Raw genomic sequence first — 16,050 nt, forward strand, 5'->3', positions numbered from 1 at the left:
CAAATCCACTGCGCGCAGCAGCTGGATGCGCCAAGCAAAAGGTTTCTCTCAAAACAAGCAAGTGAGAGTCTCATCCTCTTGTCACTGACATCTGAACGTTTCCTGTACACCAGTTAATAGCTAATAGTTCAGGAAAAATCAGTTATTAAAAATCTCTCCTGGATTATATCCGATTAAAAAGCCAGTCGCATTTTTCTGAGTTCATCCATGACAGCTCTTCTCATATTGAATATTGCAGCGCATTGGCTCCATGCAGAGCAAAATAAAGCAAAAATACTCATGGAATCCAGTAAACAAATAATTCAGTCGAAACATGATGCTAATCTTTTCTAAAAATATGTCCAGGAGACTTTCAAATGTAACTTTTCCCACGAATTTCAACAGTTTCTTTCTCATATAATTTGCTTCAGTAACTGAACCTTCCAGACTTAATGTTTGGGGAATTAAATTTTGGGAGAAAACGTACCTTAGAGCATATTTTGTATGAGTGATTCAATAGAAGGAATCAAAAACCAAAAAAACAGTTGTATGATTGATGAGACGTTATAAGTGTAAAACTACTCTGATGGCCTTAATGGACATATAAGTGCGAAGGCAGTGCACCATTATGGACTAAACTATGACTCCAGTGGCGCATGAAGTCACATCTCACATGACCTGAAATCAGGGTCAGTGGCAATGGTAAGGTAAAAGTTGGCACCGGCACGAAAACAGAAATTAAAAAGAGACAACCACACACGAATACTCATACAAAGTGCAGATTGTGGGCTGGATTAGCATTTGACTGTTTTAATTTGAATTTTTAGAGCTTGAGACATGCATGAATTAACTCGCAAACGTCGAAAGACTTGAGAATAAAGGCTCGTAAAGACACAATGTGTTTGGCACAACCGGATTGTTTTGGCGAGGTTTTCCCACCACACCCAGTGAGCCTCAGCACCGCCCACGTGACAAACGCATTCTTATTATATAACGCGCCAAACGTAGGTTTATGACTCGAAAGATAAACTCGACACCTTTCAGTGGAATCGCTATATCTGAGAGGGAGGAACCGAAGTCATGCATTTATTTGGCCGCCTGATAAATCCGGCTGTGAAAGTGAGATTACAGGAGTCGGACAAGGCAGCATTGTTTCAGGTATCTTCCAGATCAGAAAGAGAGAGAGAGAGAGAGAAAAAAAAAAGTCTTGTGTGAAACTCAGATCGAGCAGATTTCTGAACTTCTTGTCACTTTAAATCCATCAGCAGCATTTAACTGATTGGAGGCGTGACAGAGCTGTGAGCAATGGCTTCACTATTTCGTGTCGGTGCCACGCCTGGGCTGAGGAGACCGAAGAGTCACTTGTAAATCCTGGAAGTCAACAAGTTAAAAGTTAAGCGTTTAAAACATTTATGCCCGATTGCAATCAAGCGTAAGAACCACCTACAACTCCATTTCCATACACGTTCCCTCCCTACACCCAAAAAGTCAAATTGACACTTTGATTAGTTGGGTTTGGAATTCAGAATGTACTGCTTGTTCTCCAGGCGTTTTCCTTCACGTTTGTCTTCAGGGTGAAGACATTAGAACACGTGACGTGACCTGTATATTCAGTTATGTAGTTTTTCTGTTAAAACACTATAAAAAAAAAATCCAAACATATTGGATTATAAAAAGGTTAGAATTTGCAACTTTGACGTGACTCACCCTCTGACCTGTGTAATTAAAGAACTCTTTACATTTTTGCCATTCTTTCATTCTGTGTGGGCTGAGTGACAGAGGAGGGAGAAGAAAACCTAGAGGCTGGAAGGAATTATAACAAAATCGCCAATTTTGAGCAGTATTAATACGTCCTAATATTTTAATTGAGGCAGCACCATCTAGCGACACATGTGAGAATAGCAATTTCTGTGTAATAAAAAAAACAAAAAAAAAAAACGTAAAAACTGATGACCTAATCAGATTTGGATCAAAAACGATTTTCACTCCCTTTATATTAATATCAAGACACCATCCTGTGATTTTTATTGGTACAGCATAAAAGGCACAGATTTGATTTATCGAACAGAATCGACCGAAGGAGTGACGAGGCGCAGCCAAAGAAAAGAACACAGACAGGAGAGAGATCAGACTAAAAACACTTTTGGCTGACAATATTTTAAGAAAAATGGAGCCACGCGGCTCTTTAGTGTCACGATACAAAGTCACAAGACAAAAAAATAAAATAAAAATAAAAACATGACCTCCCACGTGGTTAAAGATGATCCTGCCAGAAGAGGGTGCGATACAGTTAAATACGCTTTACTATAAAAATGCTGGTGTGCACCAGGAATTCAAAAAATACGTAGAAAAAAAAAAAAAAATAGTGTCAGGTGGATAATTTGTTAGTGTCATCAAGAAAGAGAATCTACCGCAGTGACCCTTACAGTCATCTGTACCGTACGTCAATACATGATAAAAACCAAACCAACCACTGTTTGTGATTTTCAGAGTAACACTGGTCGCTGCACTGGTGTAAAAAAAAAAAAAAAAAAAAGATATGATAGTTCAACTTTACAAAAATGACATATCACCTTGTTTTGGCTTTAAAAACAGTACCATTACAAGTGTAGTGTACACATCCTATACATCAGTGCTCTTCCGCTTAAGGCTTTATGAACAAGAAAAAAAAAAGAAAAAAAAGAAAAGCACATTCTTATCCCAACTTGCGTGGAGGTAGAAATACTGCAGCAAGCCCACACAGTCCAAGGACAAACCCTCTCTTCTCTACCAACAGTAAAAATGATCATTAAAAACCAGAGTCTGACCTAAATGTGATGACTTGTTGTGCCTTGTCGACGCCTTTTTGATTTTTTTTCCTCCTTGTGGGAAACCGGAACGGCTCCGGTGGCTCCTGTCAAACTTTACCAAATATAAATACGTCCAAAAAAAAAAAAAAAAAAAAATCTTTATCTGTAGTGCATCGTTTTCTGAGAGATTAAACCGATCCGACAGTCATGATTTCCACACTGAAGCAGTAACAGCAGAACCGTGGTGGAGGACACGGGTTACGTCAGCACTGAATAGGATTTAAACTCGTCTCACGTCAGTCACACCCGGGAAGGAAAAGCGTTTGGGGGGGGGGGACAGAGAAAAAAAATCCCCCACGATGTTAGTTTTTAGTGTTTAACAGCTACATTTGAATCTGATGTTCACAGTATGATGGAAAGACATCACGCGTCGGGTTTGAGTGTAGCTTCGCCCTTCGGCTGCTTTCTGCTCTGAACTTCCCCTCCGATGCTCGGGAGTGAATTTCAACTCTGCTTCAAACAAAGGGACACGTTATTTGCGAGTGTTGAAGCCATTGGTTAACAGAAGGACACAGAAAATCAAACAAGCAACAGGTATGACTACAGTGTGACGGTTGGTCTGATACGAGTGTGAGTGTGTGTGTGTGTGTGTGTGTGTGTGTGTGTGTGTGTGTGTGTGTGTGTGTGTGTGTGTGTGTGTGGAGCTGGAAATAGTGTTTATGCTGTACGTATCAAAAAGTCTGAGGAGTCTCTGCTAGTCGTTGACTAGTCGGTACACGTGGTACTGCGCTCCGTGCTCGCTGGTGGACACTTCAAACACGAAGGCGATGCAAAGCAGAGTCTCCTGAGTTTCTCTGTTGGACACCACCTGGTCAACACACACACACATACACACACAGAAACACACACACACACACACACGCACAAACACACACAAGACAAGCAGTCAGATAGGATCTATTGCAAACCTGTTCTCTGCACTTCAGGCTGCTTCAGGTCACCCCGGACCATTTTCGAGTGAAGCTGCTGTCGGTTTAAGACTTTTTTTTTTTTTACTTTCCTCCATCCTTCCTCATGTGGATTTGCTCATGCAAATGTAAATTGCTTCTATATAAATAATCGTGAGGTGAACTCCTCCTGAGCAGGTTGTTAAAACGCGAACGTGAACACACCTGCAGTATGGTGAAGTTCTCCAGCACGCTGTTCATCATGTATTTCTCTGGCAGGTGTTTCAGTTTGTGGATGAAGTTGATCATATATTCACACATGGGCGAACGATGGATGCGGAAAATGTACTTCCCTCCTTCCAGATGTGCATATTCAGTCTGGATGGGAGGAACCAGAGCACAGCACGCGTGTCATAATTAAAACCTCGGGCCAACATGGCCCTGACATGAAACACTCGATAAAAATTTTTTTAAAAAGCTTTGCGTTCTCACCTCCACTTTCTCCACCACCTGCTTGCCGAAGGAGCAGACCTTGGTGGAAACACTGATGGTGATGTTTTCTGTGCCGCTGTACTGGCTGCTGACTCCGTAAAAAGCTCCGGATCCTTCCTCAATGTCGCTGCTCAGGTCCGCCTGAAACAACAAGGACGACGGAGGAGGAGAGGATAGAAAGATGAAAACTACTGGACAAATTAGTAACGTCTCATGTGTGTGTTTTTTTTTTTTAAATGATTACATAGTGAGATAAATAAACACTATGACTTCAACAACTTTCTAGAGGAGAAGAGTATCAGTCTTTGCTTCCCCCATGTGGCGTCCCTCGGTCATAGCCTCAAATAAAGACACAGGTGAAATGAACTTTCTCTGCTGATCATCGGCTCCCGGTTTCCGTTTACTGACCCAGAACTTGACGAGGAAGAAGGCGTTGTGCGGCCCTTTCTCGTACAGCTCCTTCAGGCCTCCTTTCTTCTCAGAAAACTTGTCATAAATCTGCCTCACGTCTATGGACTCCAGCACGGGGTCACTGTAGCCCGGATTCGACGGCCCGATGTGTACAAAAAGATGTTTATACTACAAAACGAAAAGAAAAGAAGACATTTTAAAATGGCCGCGGTCACTTCAGATTGTTGGATCGTTCGTTGAAATGAAGCAGCGCCTGTACCGTCTCTCTTTCTCTCTGGGTTTCCACAAAGGCAGAGTACTCCAGCAGCCGCAGCTTGGAGGAAGCGATGGTTCTGTCCTGCCAGACGGGAGCTGCGATGGCTGCTGGGCGGGGGGGCGGCAAGGTCTCAAAACCTTCAAAAAAAAAAAAAAAAACAAGTTACTGAGACGAGCACCAAGAAGACACTGTGGCGTCGTTTCTGTTCATACTCACTGATCGGCGCAGGTACGGGGGCTGGTAGTGTCGTGTACGGTGGCTGTGCAAAGGGTTTGATGCTGCAAATACATACAGGATAAAGGGAGGGGGGAAAAAAAAAGGAACTGAGTAAGTGGACCAACGTGACCCAAGAAACATTTTCTCATTTTCAAGAGAAATAATCTGCCAGTGACACTTACTCCTGAGAATGTCCAGGCTGTCCTGGCATGGGGCTGGGCCAAAACTAGACAAAGGCAAAGAGGGGAAACGGTGGAAGATAATGTTACTCAGACTTTTTTCGCCAGAAAGAAGAAGAAGAAAAAAAAAAAAAAGGATGTGGACGTACGTGTGTGTGTGTGTGTGTGTGTGTGTGTGTGTGTGTGTGTGTGTGTGTGTGTGTGTGTGTGTGTGTGTGTGTGTGTGTGTGTGTGTGTGTGTGTGTTGGGCTCACTCTGACTGGTGGAGGGAAGGGGGTCTGGGGTTTTATTACACTGGCAGACACTATCTGAGCTGATGAGAGGTTGGCGACTGTCTGCAGCGCCTTGTCTTTGGATGCTTGGTCCTGAAATCAAAGAGACAAACGTGACACTCAGCGACACCGACCCGCCTCGTAACGAGCAGCAGCACTTGAGCGTCATTCAAATTGTCCTTTCAGAGAGCAAGCCAGCCAACACATACTGTACTTCAGCGGGATGCAGTGACTATGTGGGGGGGGGGGTTTGGTGGGCGTGGGGGTGAGGGAGGGGGGTGTCAGGACAGAGAGCGAAGCAGACATGAAGGGAGGCCAAAGCGGGAGATGTGCCAAGCTAGCCGAGCTAACCATCACCAGTATTTAACTAAAGCCACTAACAACAAAAAGAGCCACGAGCAGGATTTCTGGAGCCTGGCAGTAAAACTGTGTTGTGGACGAGCGGTAATGTGAGGCCAATCACACAGCACAAAGCCTGAAGCACAAGACTGAAGTCAGATAACCAAAACTTACCAAGTTCATGGCCTATAGCAAAAAAGACACGTGATTAATTACCTTCAGTACATTTGACAATGAAAGCAGGTCACAGAGTTTTTATGCAAAGGAAAAGGACTGTAAAGAATCCAAAGAGACAAAAGAAAAATATGGTAGAAACTCCCAATAGTACCCGTCCCAAATGTAAGAGATTCTATGAAAGTCACTGTATTTAAAAAAAAAAACACCGGCTGAGTGAATAAGGCCAGAGTTCCTGTGACATTTATTCTGCAAACGCCCGGTCCATCACAGGAATATTTTATTCATGTACATGACCTTCATTCAGCTGTCAGCCACTAGTTGGAGCCACAGAGCCGTCAGACAACAATGCAGTGAGAAATTAAAACATCCTCAACAAAGTCTAGTGCAGTTTGCAAACTTTCATCTGAAAGAATTAAAAAAAAAAAAAAAAAAGTCATACAGTGATTGGAAGTTTTCAAAGAAATCGGTGCAGAAATTCCAGACAAGATGGCGACGAAACATGAAAACTCCACAACCGGAGCAGAGTCGGGTCGAGGCTCAAATTCTCCCCGAGTTAAAAGCAATCGTACGTCGGCGAAGAAACCCGAAGACGTCTGAAAGCGTGTCAGAGAAACTTCCATGTGAAAGTTAATCTGCCCAAACAGTGTGACAAAAGAACAGAACAGAGGTACAGAGGTTCTGGATACTTGATTAGAGTTGGTTTATTGCCCCCCTCCCCCCACTTTGAAAATGTGATAACAATCGGTCGCTATGGTTACCGAGTGTAATTCAACAGGAAAGCATGACGAGCTTCAATGGTTTAAAAGACAATTATAGCATCACAAAGCACAGAAAACAGAGGGGAGGTGAAAATGGTCTGAGGTGACGATGCATGATTTCCAGAGAAGCCGAGGTTTACCCGTCGCTAGCGCTCTGGAGCTTAAAGCCAGCATTTATACTTTGGGGGGGAAAATGAGCTCCGATATTTCATAGAAATCTCAAAGAATTCTTTCCAAATGTGTCTTAGAGGACAGCGAGTGGGTGGAAAATGACTTCATAAAAGAGACGACTTTACAAGTCGAGTTAAAAGCACGGGGAGAGTGCTTGAATGGAGAAGGAAACAAAAGTGAGGAAAACGTTCAAGATGAAGAAGTCTGACATGTATTAAAGAAGAAAGTAAAACATTTTTGTGTGTGTGTGTGTGTGTGGGGGGGGGGGGAGTAAAAACTCCTTATGTGTGTGTGTGTGTAGGCCATCACATACATTCCAAAAGCCACACATGGTTTTAAACTGAGCCAGCTACTGAATGTCATGCAATTATCTCTCCAAGGCCACAAACCCTTTTGAACTACGTGAACAGACAAAACTGCCATGCATTATGATAAAAACCCTTTTCCCCGCAAATTACGACACACACTCACTCAAAACAGCAGACTTACAGACTGACTGAAGCCATTAAACTGCAAATATGTGCGAGACCTGAAATGCCCCCGAGCGAACAAAATCTTAACAAAGCCCCATTGCGCGGCATTCCCGCAGCCATTAACGAAAGACGGTTCGACCCTCAATTCATGCAACCAATACAGTCTGGTGGACAAACGGCTCCTTCAAGGTTTTGCCTAGTCCAGACTCGGAACGCTGGAAGGTTTGGACGGGACGCTATCGCCACCTCACTGCATTCGCTTGACATGCATTCTCCTCCGACACGACCAAACATTTAAGATGGCTTTGGTCCAAGGTTTCGAGCAGTTGCACTTCTCACGGGGGAAAAAAAAAAAACCTTCAATAAACGGCACATCCACACCCCAGTGAAGCATCAATTAAGCCAGACTTCCTGGCAGAATGACGGGTTAGGTGGCTGGAGGACGCATGCAGAGCGAAGCGACTGGTGTTGCAGAGTCAGTGAGCGAGTGTACCTTGAGCTTAGACTGAATCTCACGAGATTTTCTCTTGGCCAAGACTTGCAGGTGACTAGAGACCTGAAGGAAGACGGGGGTGAAGGAGGACAGGATGGGAGGAAAAGAGGAAAGGAGAAGCAGAGAGGGGGGGGAAGGGGGGGGAAGGGGTGGTGTGACTATAGAGCAGAGGGAGAGTCGGCTCGGCAGGCACCCACCTTAATGCTTGCCTGGTATTCTCGTACCCTCTTACGTGCCAAAACCTGAATGTGACTAGACACCTACGGGGTCAGAGTCGCCCCCATCAAAACACATAGTCACAAGATGATTGTACAGTTTCAAACAGCCACGTCACATCAACAGCATCACAAAAACAACAACAACAACATCACTCTGGAGTTAAACGAGACACTTCTTAAAGGAAGGCGCACGTACCTGTTTGCGTGTGCGCGTTTTCCCCGTTCGTAGCTTGATGTAACGAGCTATCAGCTCATTTCGACCTAGCATTTAAAAAAAAAAAACAACATACTCTTAGGATGTGTATAGCCAGAGAGAAATTCACAAAGACAAACAGTGCGAAGGAAAATTTAAATAAAATGACAATTGGGCACGTATGAGACTGTCAATCACATGGCATCAAAGTTGAGTAAATAAACATCAGTTTTACCTCCCGTGGGGAAATAAACAAGAGGCCAGACTTGTTGCTAACCAAGTCGATTTCCTCCCTAAAACAAATGTGAAGCTCAAAGGAGAGATGGTAGGATGACTAACACACACACACACACACACACACACACACACACACACACACACACACACACACACACACACACACACACACACACACACACACACACACACACACACACACACACACACACACACACACACACACACACACACACACACACACACACACACACACACACACACACACACACACACACACACCAACTAATCGGCTCCTGATGTTCGAGTTACTGTAAGACAACAAACCCGGCACGCTCTGTTTGTATATTGCAGCATTTAATCTGTCAAATGCAATCAAACAAAAGAGCAGAAAGAATCTGCCATGTTTTTAGCATTCAGGTCACTGATGGAGGATCTGAATTGGACGGAGCACAAGTAAAGTAAACTAAAGCGAACTTTATGGAAAAGCTCAAAACTGAACATGTGGATGTTTCTCAATCCGTAATGGGATTGAAATGAGGCCAAGTTTAACCCTATTCCTTTTATCCTGTCACCGCCGGAGGGATGAAGCTCTTGCTGATTCCCACAAGACCATGACAATTTATGAAATCTAAAAAAAAAACACCCATGAGAAAGCAGAGAAATGTCTGTTCACGTACTTGTCATTCCAGTAGCATTCCGCAGCATTGCAGTGCAAACACTGACAAAATTTTAAAAATCTGATCACATATTTGTAATATTGGAATCATGTTTGACAATTCATTCACAAAAATCTAAAGAAAGCCTCTCAATAAAGCGACAATTGTAATCAGATTGCCATTAGTCTACTTGTGAAGCCCTGCCAGGATTATCATTTTCTGTCTTTCACTTGAGGTTTCTGAATCGTTTAGTTTTCTACATTCCTGCATAAAATGACCTACAACTGCGGTTTTACGACATTTTTTTTTTTTTTTTTAACAGCATGTACCACCTGAGACAATGTTGTGCTTTCCGAGTATTACCACTGTGGCCTACCTGAGCATCCAGGCAGTATTCCAAAATAGACAACATTTAAATTTTTCCAACCCTCAAAATCTACAAATGTTTGAAATGTTTATTTAGAATAAAAACCCGAGAGGTCACATAAATATTCACAGCTTTTGCCATGGAGCACAAAACTGAATATTTTTCAAATGCACTGCATCAGTTGAGCTATGGTCAGTTCACAACGAGACTCAGACTATTTGCTTTTTGATAACTCGGCAGGCACACTGTACAAAATCAGCAATAACACTAGAATCGGCACCTAAACTCTAGTATGAAGAAAAAATAACTTCACGAATGTAAAATATCCTGCATCGTGTCCTTTGATTGTAGAAGATGTATCCAATCATATGAAAATTAGTAGAAAGGGTGCGCAAAGTGCAGACTTTGCCTTTCAGTGTGGCCCGATGCATAACCTGCGGCTACGCTTCACAAGGGTTTGCAACTTTTCGAGTGCTGGTGTAATTAAAAGAACTGTCAGGCTTTCCATTTCTGTGGCTTGCAAGGAATTCGCATTAAAGAGAGTCTGCGTTAATTTTGGGTCAGGTTTGGCTTTGCTTCCTAACAAAGCACCAAAACAGATGGACAAATGGTGGGAAAGGGAGGAGAGGTCATCATATTGTTAACAGACTTTAACAGACTGCCTGCTCAGCCATTTCTTTCTCTCTCTCCACACCTGATGGGCCGATCGCCTCTCAAAAAAACTGACAAGCAGCTCTCTGTCGTTCACTGGGCTGCAAAAGAGGTTAAATAGGAGGAAAAAGGTGACCGGGCCGACTTTGTAGCTGCAATCATTTATGCACCGGCATCATCATTCTGGGAAGTGGTGTGATGCTGCAGAGGCTTCAGATGAGTCACATCTGCTCTGCTCGGTTAGTAGAACACAGAACTTCCCCCAAATCAACAGAAGGAGCTGAGTCAGACTCACAGCAGTCTGATCCAATTCCCAAAACGGGACACGTGCTTTCCTGCAGCCGGCCACAACTCCACTTAAGGGCAACAGCAATGTCCCGTTTCCCCGAGAGCCACTTACTGAACATACAATGGTACATGTGAGCTGGGAAACAATGGATGGCAAAAACTTAGATCCACAAGAGAACCGTTGCATGTTAATAGCAGGTCTGAGTCCAGTTCTTTATGTAGGCAACTTCCAGGGACTCCCATGGCTCGGAACTCTCTGTGCTATTTTTGATTAAAGGTTTCATCTGTGATCCACTCTGGTCCACTGAGTGCCACCATGCCAACACACAACGGCAGAGTAAATGCAACGCAGCTTCCTAGAAACATCCGACAACGGCGGGTCAAATATTACCAAAGTGAGAAACTTTGACAAGCTCGACCTCGAATCCTGTAAAAAGTGACACTGAAATGTGATCATTGCAACAAGTAACCAATTTGGATCCGTGTCTCCATGCGAATGGTTGAGCAACAAATCTGTCTGCGAACCATCTCGGTTTGGAAATACACACACTCTACACTATAATCCGGGCTGACATCATAGCAGTGCGAATGAGACTGGAGATCTATTACAGCCGACTGAGTTTAGAAGAAGGTTCAGTAAAACATCTGAAGTTTGCTGCTGCAAAACCCTAAAAATCCGACGACAATAATAACCGATTCACATGCTCTGCATGGCTACGACAAGCTTCGACTCCTATTTATTGAAGGGTCATATAATATTCACACATTTCGTGACTTGTCGGATGGCACAACTCCATAATGAGTGGAGCAATTAATGGGAGTGTGAACATTGCGTTCGGAGTCACTGTGGCTTTTAAACGCGGGTGTGTATGCACCGATGGGACTTTATTTATTGAGAGGGAAGTGGGGGGAGGTGAATACAGGGAGCCCACACTTCCACAAAAGGAGAAAATGCCGCAATGCTGAAACAAACTTTCCCTTTCTGTCGCATGGGATCACATATCCCCCCCCCCCCCAATGCACCGCTCGCACTCACAGAAAACAAATGCATCAAACGGGCTGCTGCGGACGGGAATGTCATCACTCGGCCAAAAAAACACTGGGAATGTTGGAAGGGAGCCAGGATCTTCAATAAAGAAGAAACTGTTAAAATACTAAGTTCCCCTCACAGGGTGCATCCTGAACAAATCCTAACGAAAACAAACAGAAGTCACATGTGCTACTACTCCCCATCTGCTGCCTTGGAGAGCAACATAAATACATGAGCAATCGGTGTCTGAACAGAGCAATCCAGCAACTTTAACTTGAGCTTGTGATTCTCTGTCCTTTAACCCCGATACTGTGCTTTGACCTCTGACCTCACGGCTTAATAGCTTGCTCCAAAGAAATACCTGCGAGCTTAAACGAAAATGTCTCAACACATGGGATCAATGAGCGCACAGATCAATATTTGACTGTAGAGAACGACAATATATTCAGGAGTCTTGTGTGGAAACTTTTTACATTTTAAAACGTTGCAAAGTTTTATGGTCATAAAACAGTCTCATCACAGCCTGTAGACACACTGCATGGAATTAAACACATTACACTTCAAACAGCCATTTAATCCTGTAAAAAGCCATAATGTTTCATTCATGATGGACTCTTTAATACAACACTTGATAATGACGTCCATGTTTAGACAAAGTTTCAAGTGAAAAAACACAGTTTACATTTTTTCCAGAAGAATTTTGTGTCCACATGGCGGTGTTTTGAAAACGACAACAGCTAACAATCAGGAGACTGTCAACTATAAAACTACCAAGTCCCAGGAGAATGTGGGCTGGGAGTCATGCCACTATGGAGGCCGCCATTGTTGTTATTGTCCATCTACTCACACACGTGCAGCAGAAGTATTTACTACAGCCATGGCGCGCATGAGTAGTAGCAGCGTTTTCACGGTCAAGACAGAGTCGGGGCATTTTCTAAAACATTTGTTCTCCCCATTTCCACAGAGAATTTTGAAAATGTTCCACCTGGGTAGCCATTTTAAAAAAAAAGTTGCAGATGGAGTGTTTTCAACAAGCACCAACTTGGAAGCCGTTTTTAAGAAGTCCCCCAAAACGCAACAAAAGTTTTCTGTTTTAACTTGAAAATGTGGTTGTGTAAACGGGGGCTAAAACATAAACTAAAGAGGAGTCGGTTTTGCACATATGTAAAACAGGACATATACATATGTAAAATCAACTGACATGTAAAATTTATTTTCCGCTGGTCATGTGGTGTTACACACTCGCATATCTCATTTTGTGCCAACACCGTTCATAATATAGTGTCAATGTGTTGCTGCTGTAGCTTACAGACATGCCTGATTAGATAGGAATCATTAAATAGGGTTTCTTCTCAAATGATTATACTTCACACACGCCATGAACCTGACACTGCCGCCTGCCAAGTGTCCAAGCGGAGTGTCACTATTTCATTACTTCCCCATCTCCTCTTGACCTACAGCGTTACATGAAGGCCAAAGCAAACCTCAAAGTCACTCCAACGTGAAATTTTGTCGAGGTTGAACTTTTCCTTTCAATTGCTCATAAATGTTGCCATAATTTGCAGACTCATTATTGAGACATGTCCAAAAATCTGTTTTATGAGATGACATTGACGTTGCCATCAGTTGATCATCTCGAAACAGCGAGGAATTTTTATGAAACTGGAAAAACTGAAGAGAAAAAAAAACAAAAAAACAAAACCTAGATGCTTGAGAACTGGACACCAGTGGATCCATCTTCTAAAACTTGTTATTTGACAGGGTCGCAGGCTGCTGGAACTGATCCCAGCTGACAATTTATGAAGTGTGTTATTCCTTTTAAACATTTAATTGGACGAAAAATAGGTTTGTGCATGTAACAATACATTGTTTCTTATATGTATAGTTTATATCAGGGGTCCCCAACCACTGGGCTGTGAACTGGTACTGATTGGGGATCATGTGGTACCGGGACACAAACATGAAAAGGTACATTTAAATTTCCATTAGTCTGAGTTATAGTTTGAAAAACGCTTCCCTTCCATCAGCGTTTCCTTTCTGCTCCTAACTCCGCCACAGCAGATCCGGATAAACAAGGTAGGACCGTATTTAATAACGCTTTATAATAAAAAATAATGACTTGAATATAAAAGGAAAAAGATCAAGAGGCACAACGGCTGGATGACAATGATCACATTCATAAAGAGCTGATCCTCACCATACATCTTGCCTTCATCTGAAAGTATGATCTTCCTCCTGCCACATGGAGGGTAGATGGCCAAAGCTTCCTGGAAGCTCTGCTCGATGTCTGGACTCCAGACGCCCTCGGGATCCCCGTCCAGACCGCGGTCCGAGCCGTCTGCCAGCACCGCTTCTCCATTGGCCCCCTCCTCCTGCGCCCCATCAGGGCTGCTGCGGCAACTCCACTCCGACGCAATGGTGACGGCTCCAGCCACAACACACCTAGAAACCACAGGAGGAGACATTTCTACTGATTCTGGACGGGTTTCAGACATTGATGAAGAGAGAACGTTTCCATAATCAAGGGAATAAACAATGCAAATGGAATTAATCTTCCTACAACTGTGTTTAAAGAAAGTTTATTTTGGATAATAAAAGGGCATTTGACTCGATGTACCACCATCTGAGAGAACAGAGAGGTATTTGTTTTCACAGCTGATGAATTTAGACAAAAAGGCGCCACAATCAGCAAGGTTTTAAGAAACACACGCAGCAGTCTCCTGACCTTTTCAAAAAGCACAGTCGAGCTACGAGCCATCTAAAAATACCGTACATGCAAACCTTTAAGTCCACAATGTGTGTGGAGTTAATAATAAACAAAGAAGCATTTTTGTGGTGAAGGAAATTTTTACATCTCTGAGTTGTTAACAGCTGAGGACACTGACAACAGCCTCCAGGCTATTTAGTTTCATTAAATCAACTATAAAGAAAAGAACAGGAAAAACACTGAAACTTTTGACTGACAGTATATTTTACAGCAGTTAGTTTGGTAGAAATGGAGAAACTGATTAGCACTTAGTACCATTAGCTGTAATGGATACATGTAAATTCAAACCACAAGAGTATAAAATTAAGGTGAAATCCGAGTTGGGAGAGGAGTGAGGAGTTCCCCGAACAAAAAAAAAACTAAACTTGGATCCACAAAAACAAATTAAAAACCGCCGAGTATTGTGAAATGAAATCGGTTGTTTGATTCATTCACAGAAGAATGATTCCAGTTATTAAAAGCAGGACTTTGAGGCACACCAACAGATCATGAAAATTAAAAGCGAGGCCTTGCACTCGACTGTGCTGATCCGCGTCACACACATTGCGATCGATGGCCAGGAACAGGATTAACTTTGCGGCTGTTGAGAATGGCGACAGATTTCTGGGACTACGAATGTCTCCACACTTCCCCGGGAAAGAGATCAGATTCATCCAAAGTTGTTTACAGCTTCCATGTGTATAGAGTGTATTAATAGCATCTGGCATCCAGGGTCAAAGACCTGACGAGCAAAGCACCTAAATATTAAAGAGCTTGTAAAATTATGAAGCCACCGGCCAAGGTCAATGAAGACGCGAGCAGTTGGTGCAGTCATTAGGGCCACGCAGCTAAATGGAAGGCAATAAATAATAAATTGAACACCACTTGCGATGACGAGACCGGTTAGTCATTTTCTCGATCTAAAGGCAATACCCGAACCGTACACAAACTTCTCAGAAGCCTGCAAAGACCACATGAGGAAATTACACATTCTTCTGTTATTGTTGAGGATGCTCCAAGTCTCTTCAAACACATGCGCACACATGCAACATGAATGCTGCCCGGTGTGTAATGTTTTCCAGAGTGCGGCTAACATGCTTGCTGCCACGGCAGAACCACAAAGGATCAGTGTGGTCGCTCTGCTTCCCCTGCTGTGGTGGGCTTATTCTGCACAGTGTGTGCGCGCCGCGGCCTTCCTCCGAGTTTCACTCGCGGCTGACTAGCCTGTACTGTTGCCATAGTGACCAGACAGGCCTGGTGGGATGGTTTGGAAAGAGCGAACGTTGTGATATTCAGGGGGAGGAGATGTGATGGCCTTGAAACTTTTACTGTGAGAGAGATCGACGACGGGGGAGATGTTTCTCTGTCCTGACGGGTTCTGACTTATCCTAATGTGATGTGCACATATATAAACAATGATTAATATCATTTTGGCTCCAGAAAAATAGTTGGAAGAGTTTAGTAAGGCTTTCTCTGGTGGCTAATAAACACGTTATTTAAACTCACAATACAGCCATGACATATATTACAGGTTAATTGTTTTACTAGAAACAGCTGTTGTTGACTTGTTTTCGGATATAATAATAGATACTTTTGGATGATTCCAACTCATGGCTGCAAGATGCTGGAACTAATCCCGCTCATATTCACATCAAGGAGCAAGTTAGAATTGTCATTTGGCTCAAACCTACAAATACACAGAACAAACA

General features: G+C 43.1%; 1 protein-coding gene across 1 annotated transcript; it reads right to left on the minus strand.

The window, feature by feature from the left end:
- Positions 1-3,396: 3,396 nt before the first annotated feature.
- Positions 3,397-14,245, minus strand: tead3a (TEA domain family member 3 a). The gene is made up of 12 exons (XM_080497336.1): positions 13,793-14,245; positions 8,367-8,431; positions 8,150-8,212; positions 7,953-8,015; positions 5,524-5,634; positions 5,273-5,316; positions 5,091-5,152; positions 4,878-5,011; positions 4,616-4,786; positions 4,208-4,348; positions 3,941-4,093; positions 3,397-3,636 (listed from the first exon to the last, which is right to left on the minus strand). The coding sequence occupies exons 1-12, from the start codon at positions 14,088-14,090 to the stop codon at positions 3,523-3,525; spliced, it is 1,419 nt and encodes a 472-aa protein (XP_080353462.1). The 5' UTR covers positions 14,091-14,245; the 3' UTR covers positions 3,397-3,522.
- Between the last annotated feature and the right edge of the window lie 1,805 nt (positions 14,246-16,050).

This window comes from Blennius ocellaris, assembly GCF_963422515.1.
Source record: "Blennius ocellaris genome assembly, chromosome: 5".
Taxonomy (NCBI): Eukaryota; Metazoa; Chordata; class Actinopteri; order Blenniiformes; family Blenniidae; genus Blennius; species Blennius ocellaris.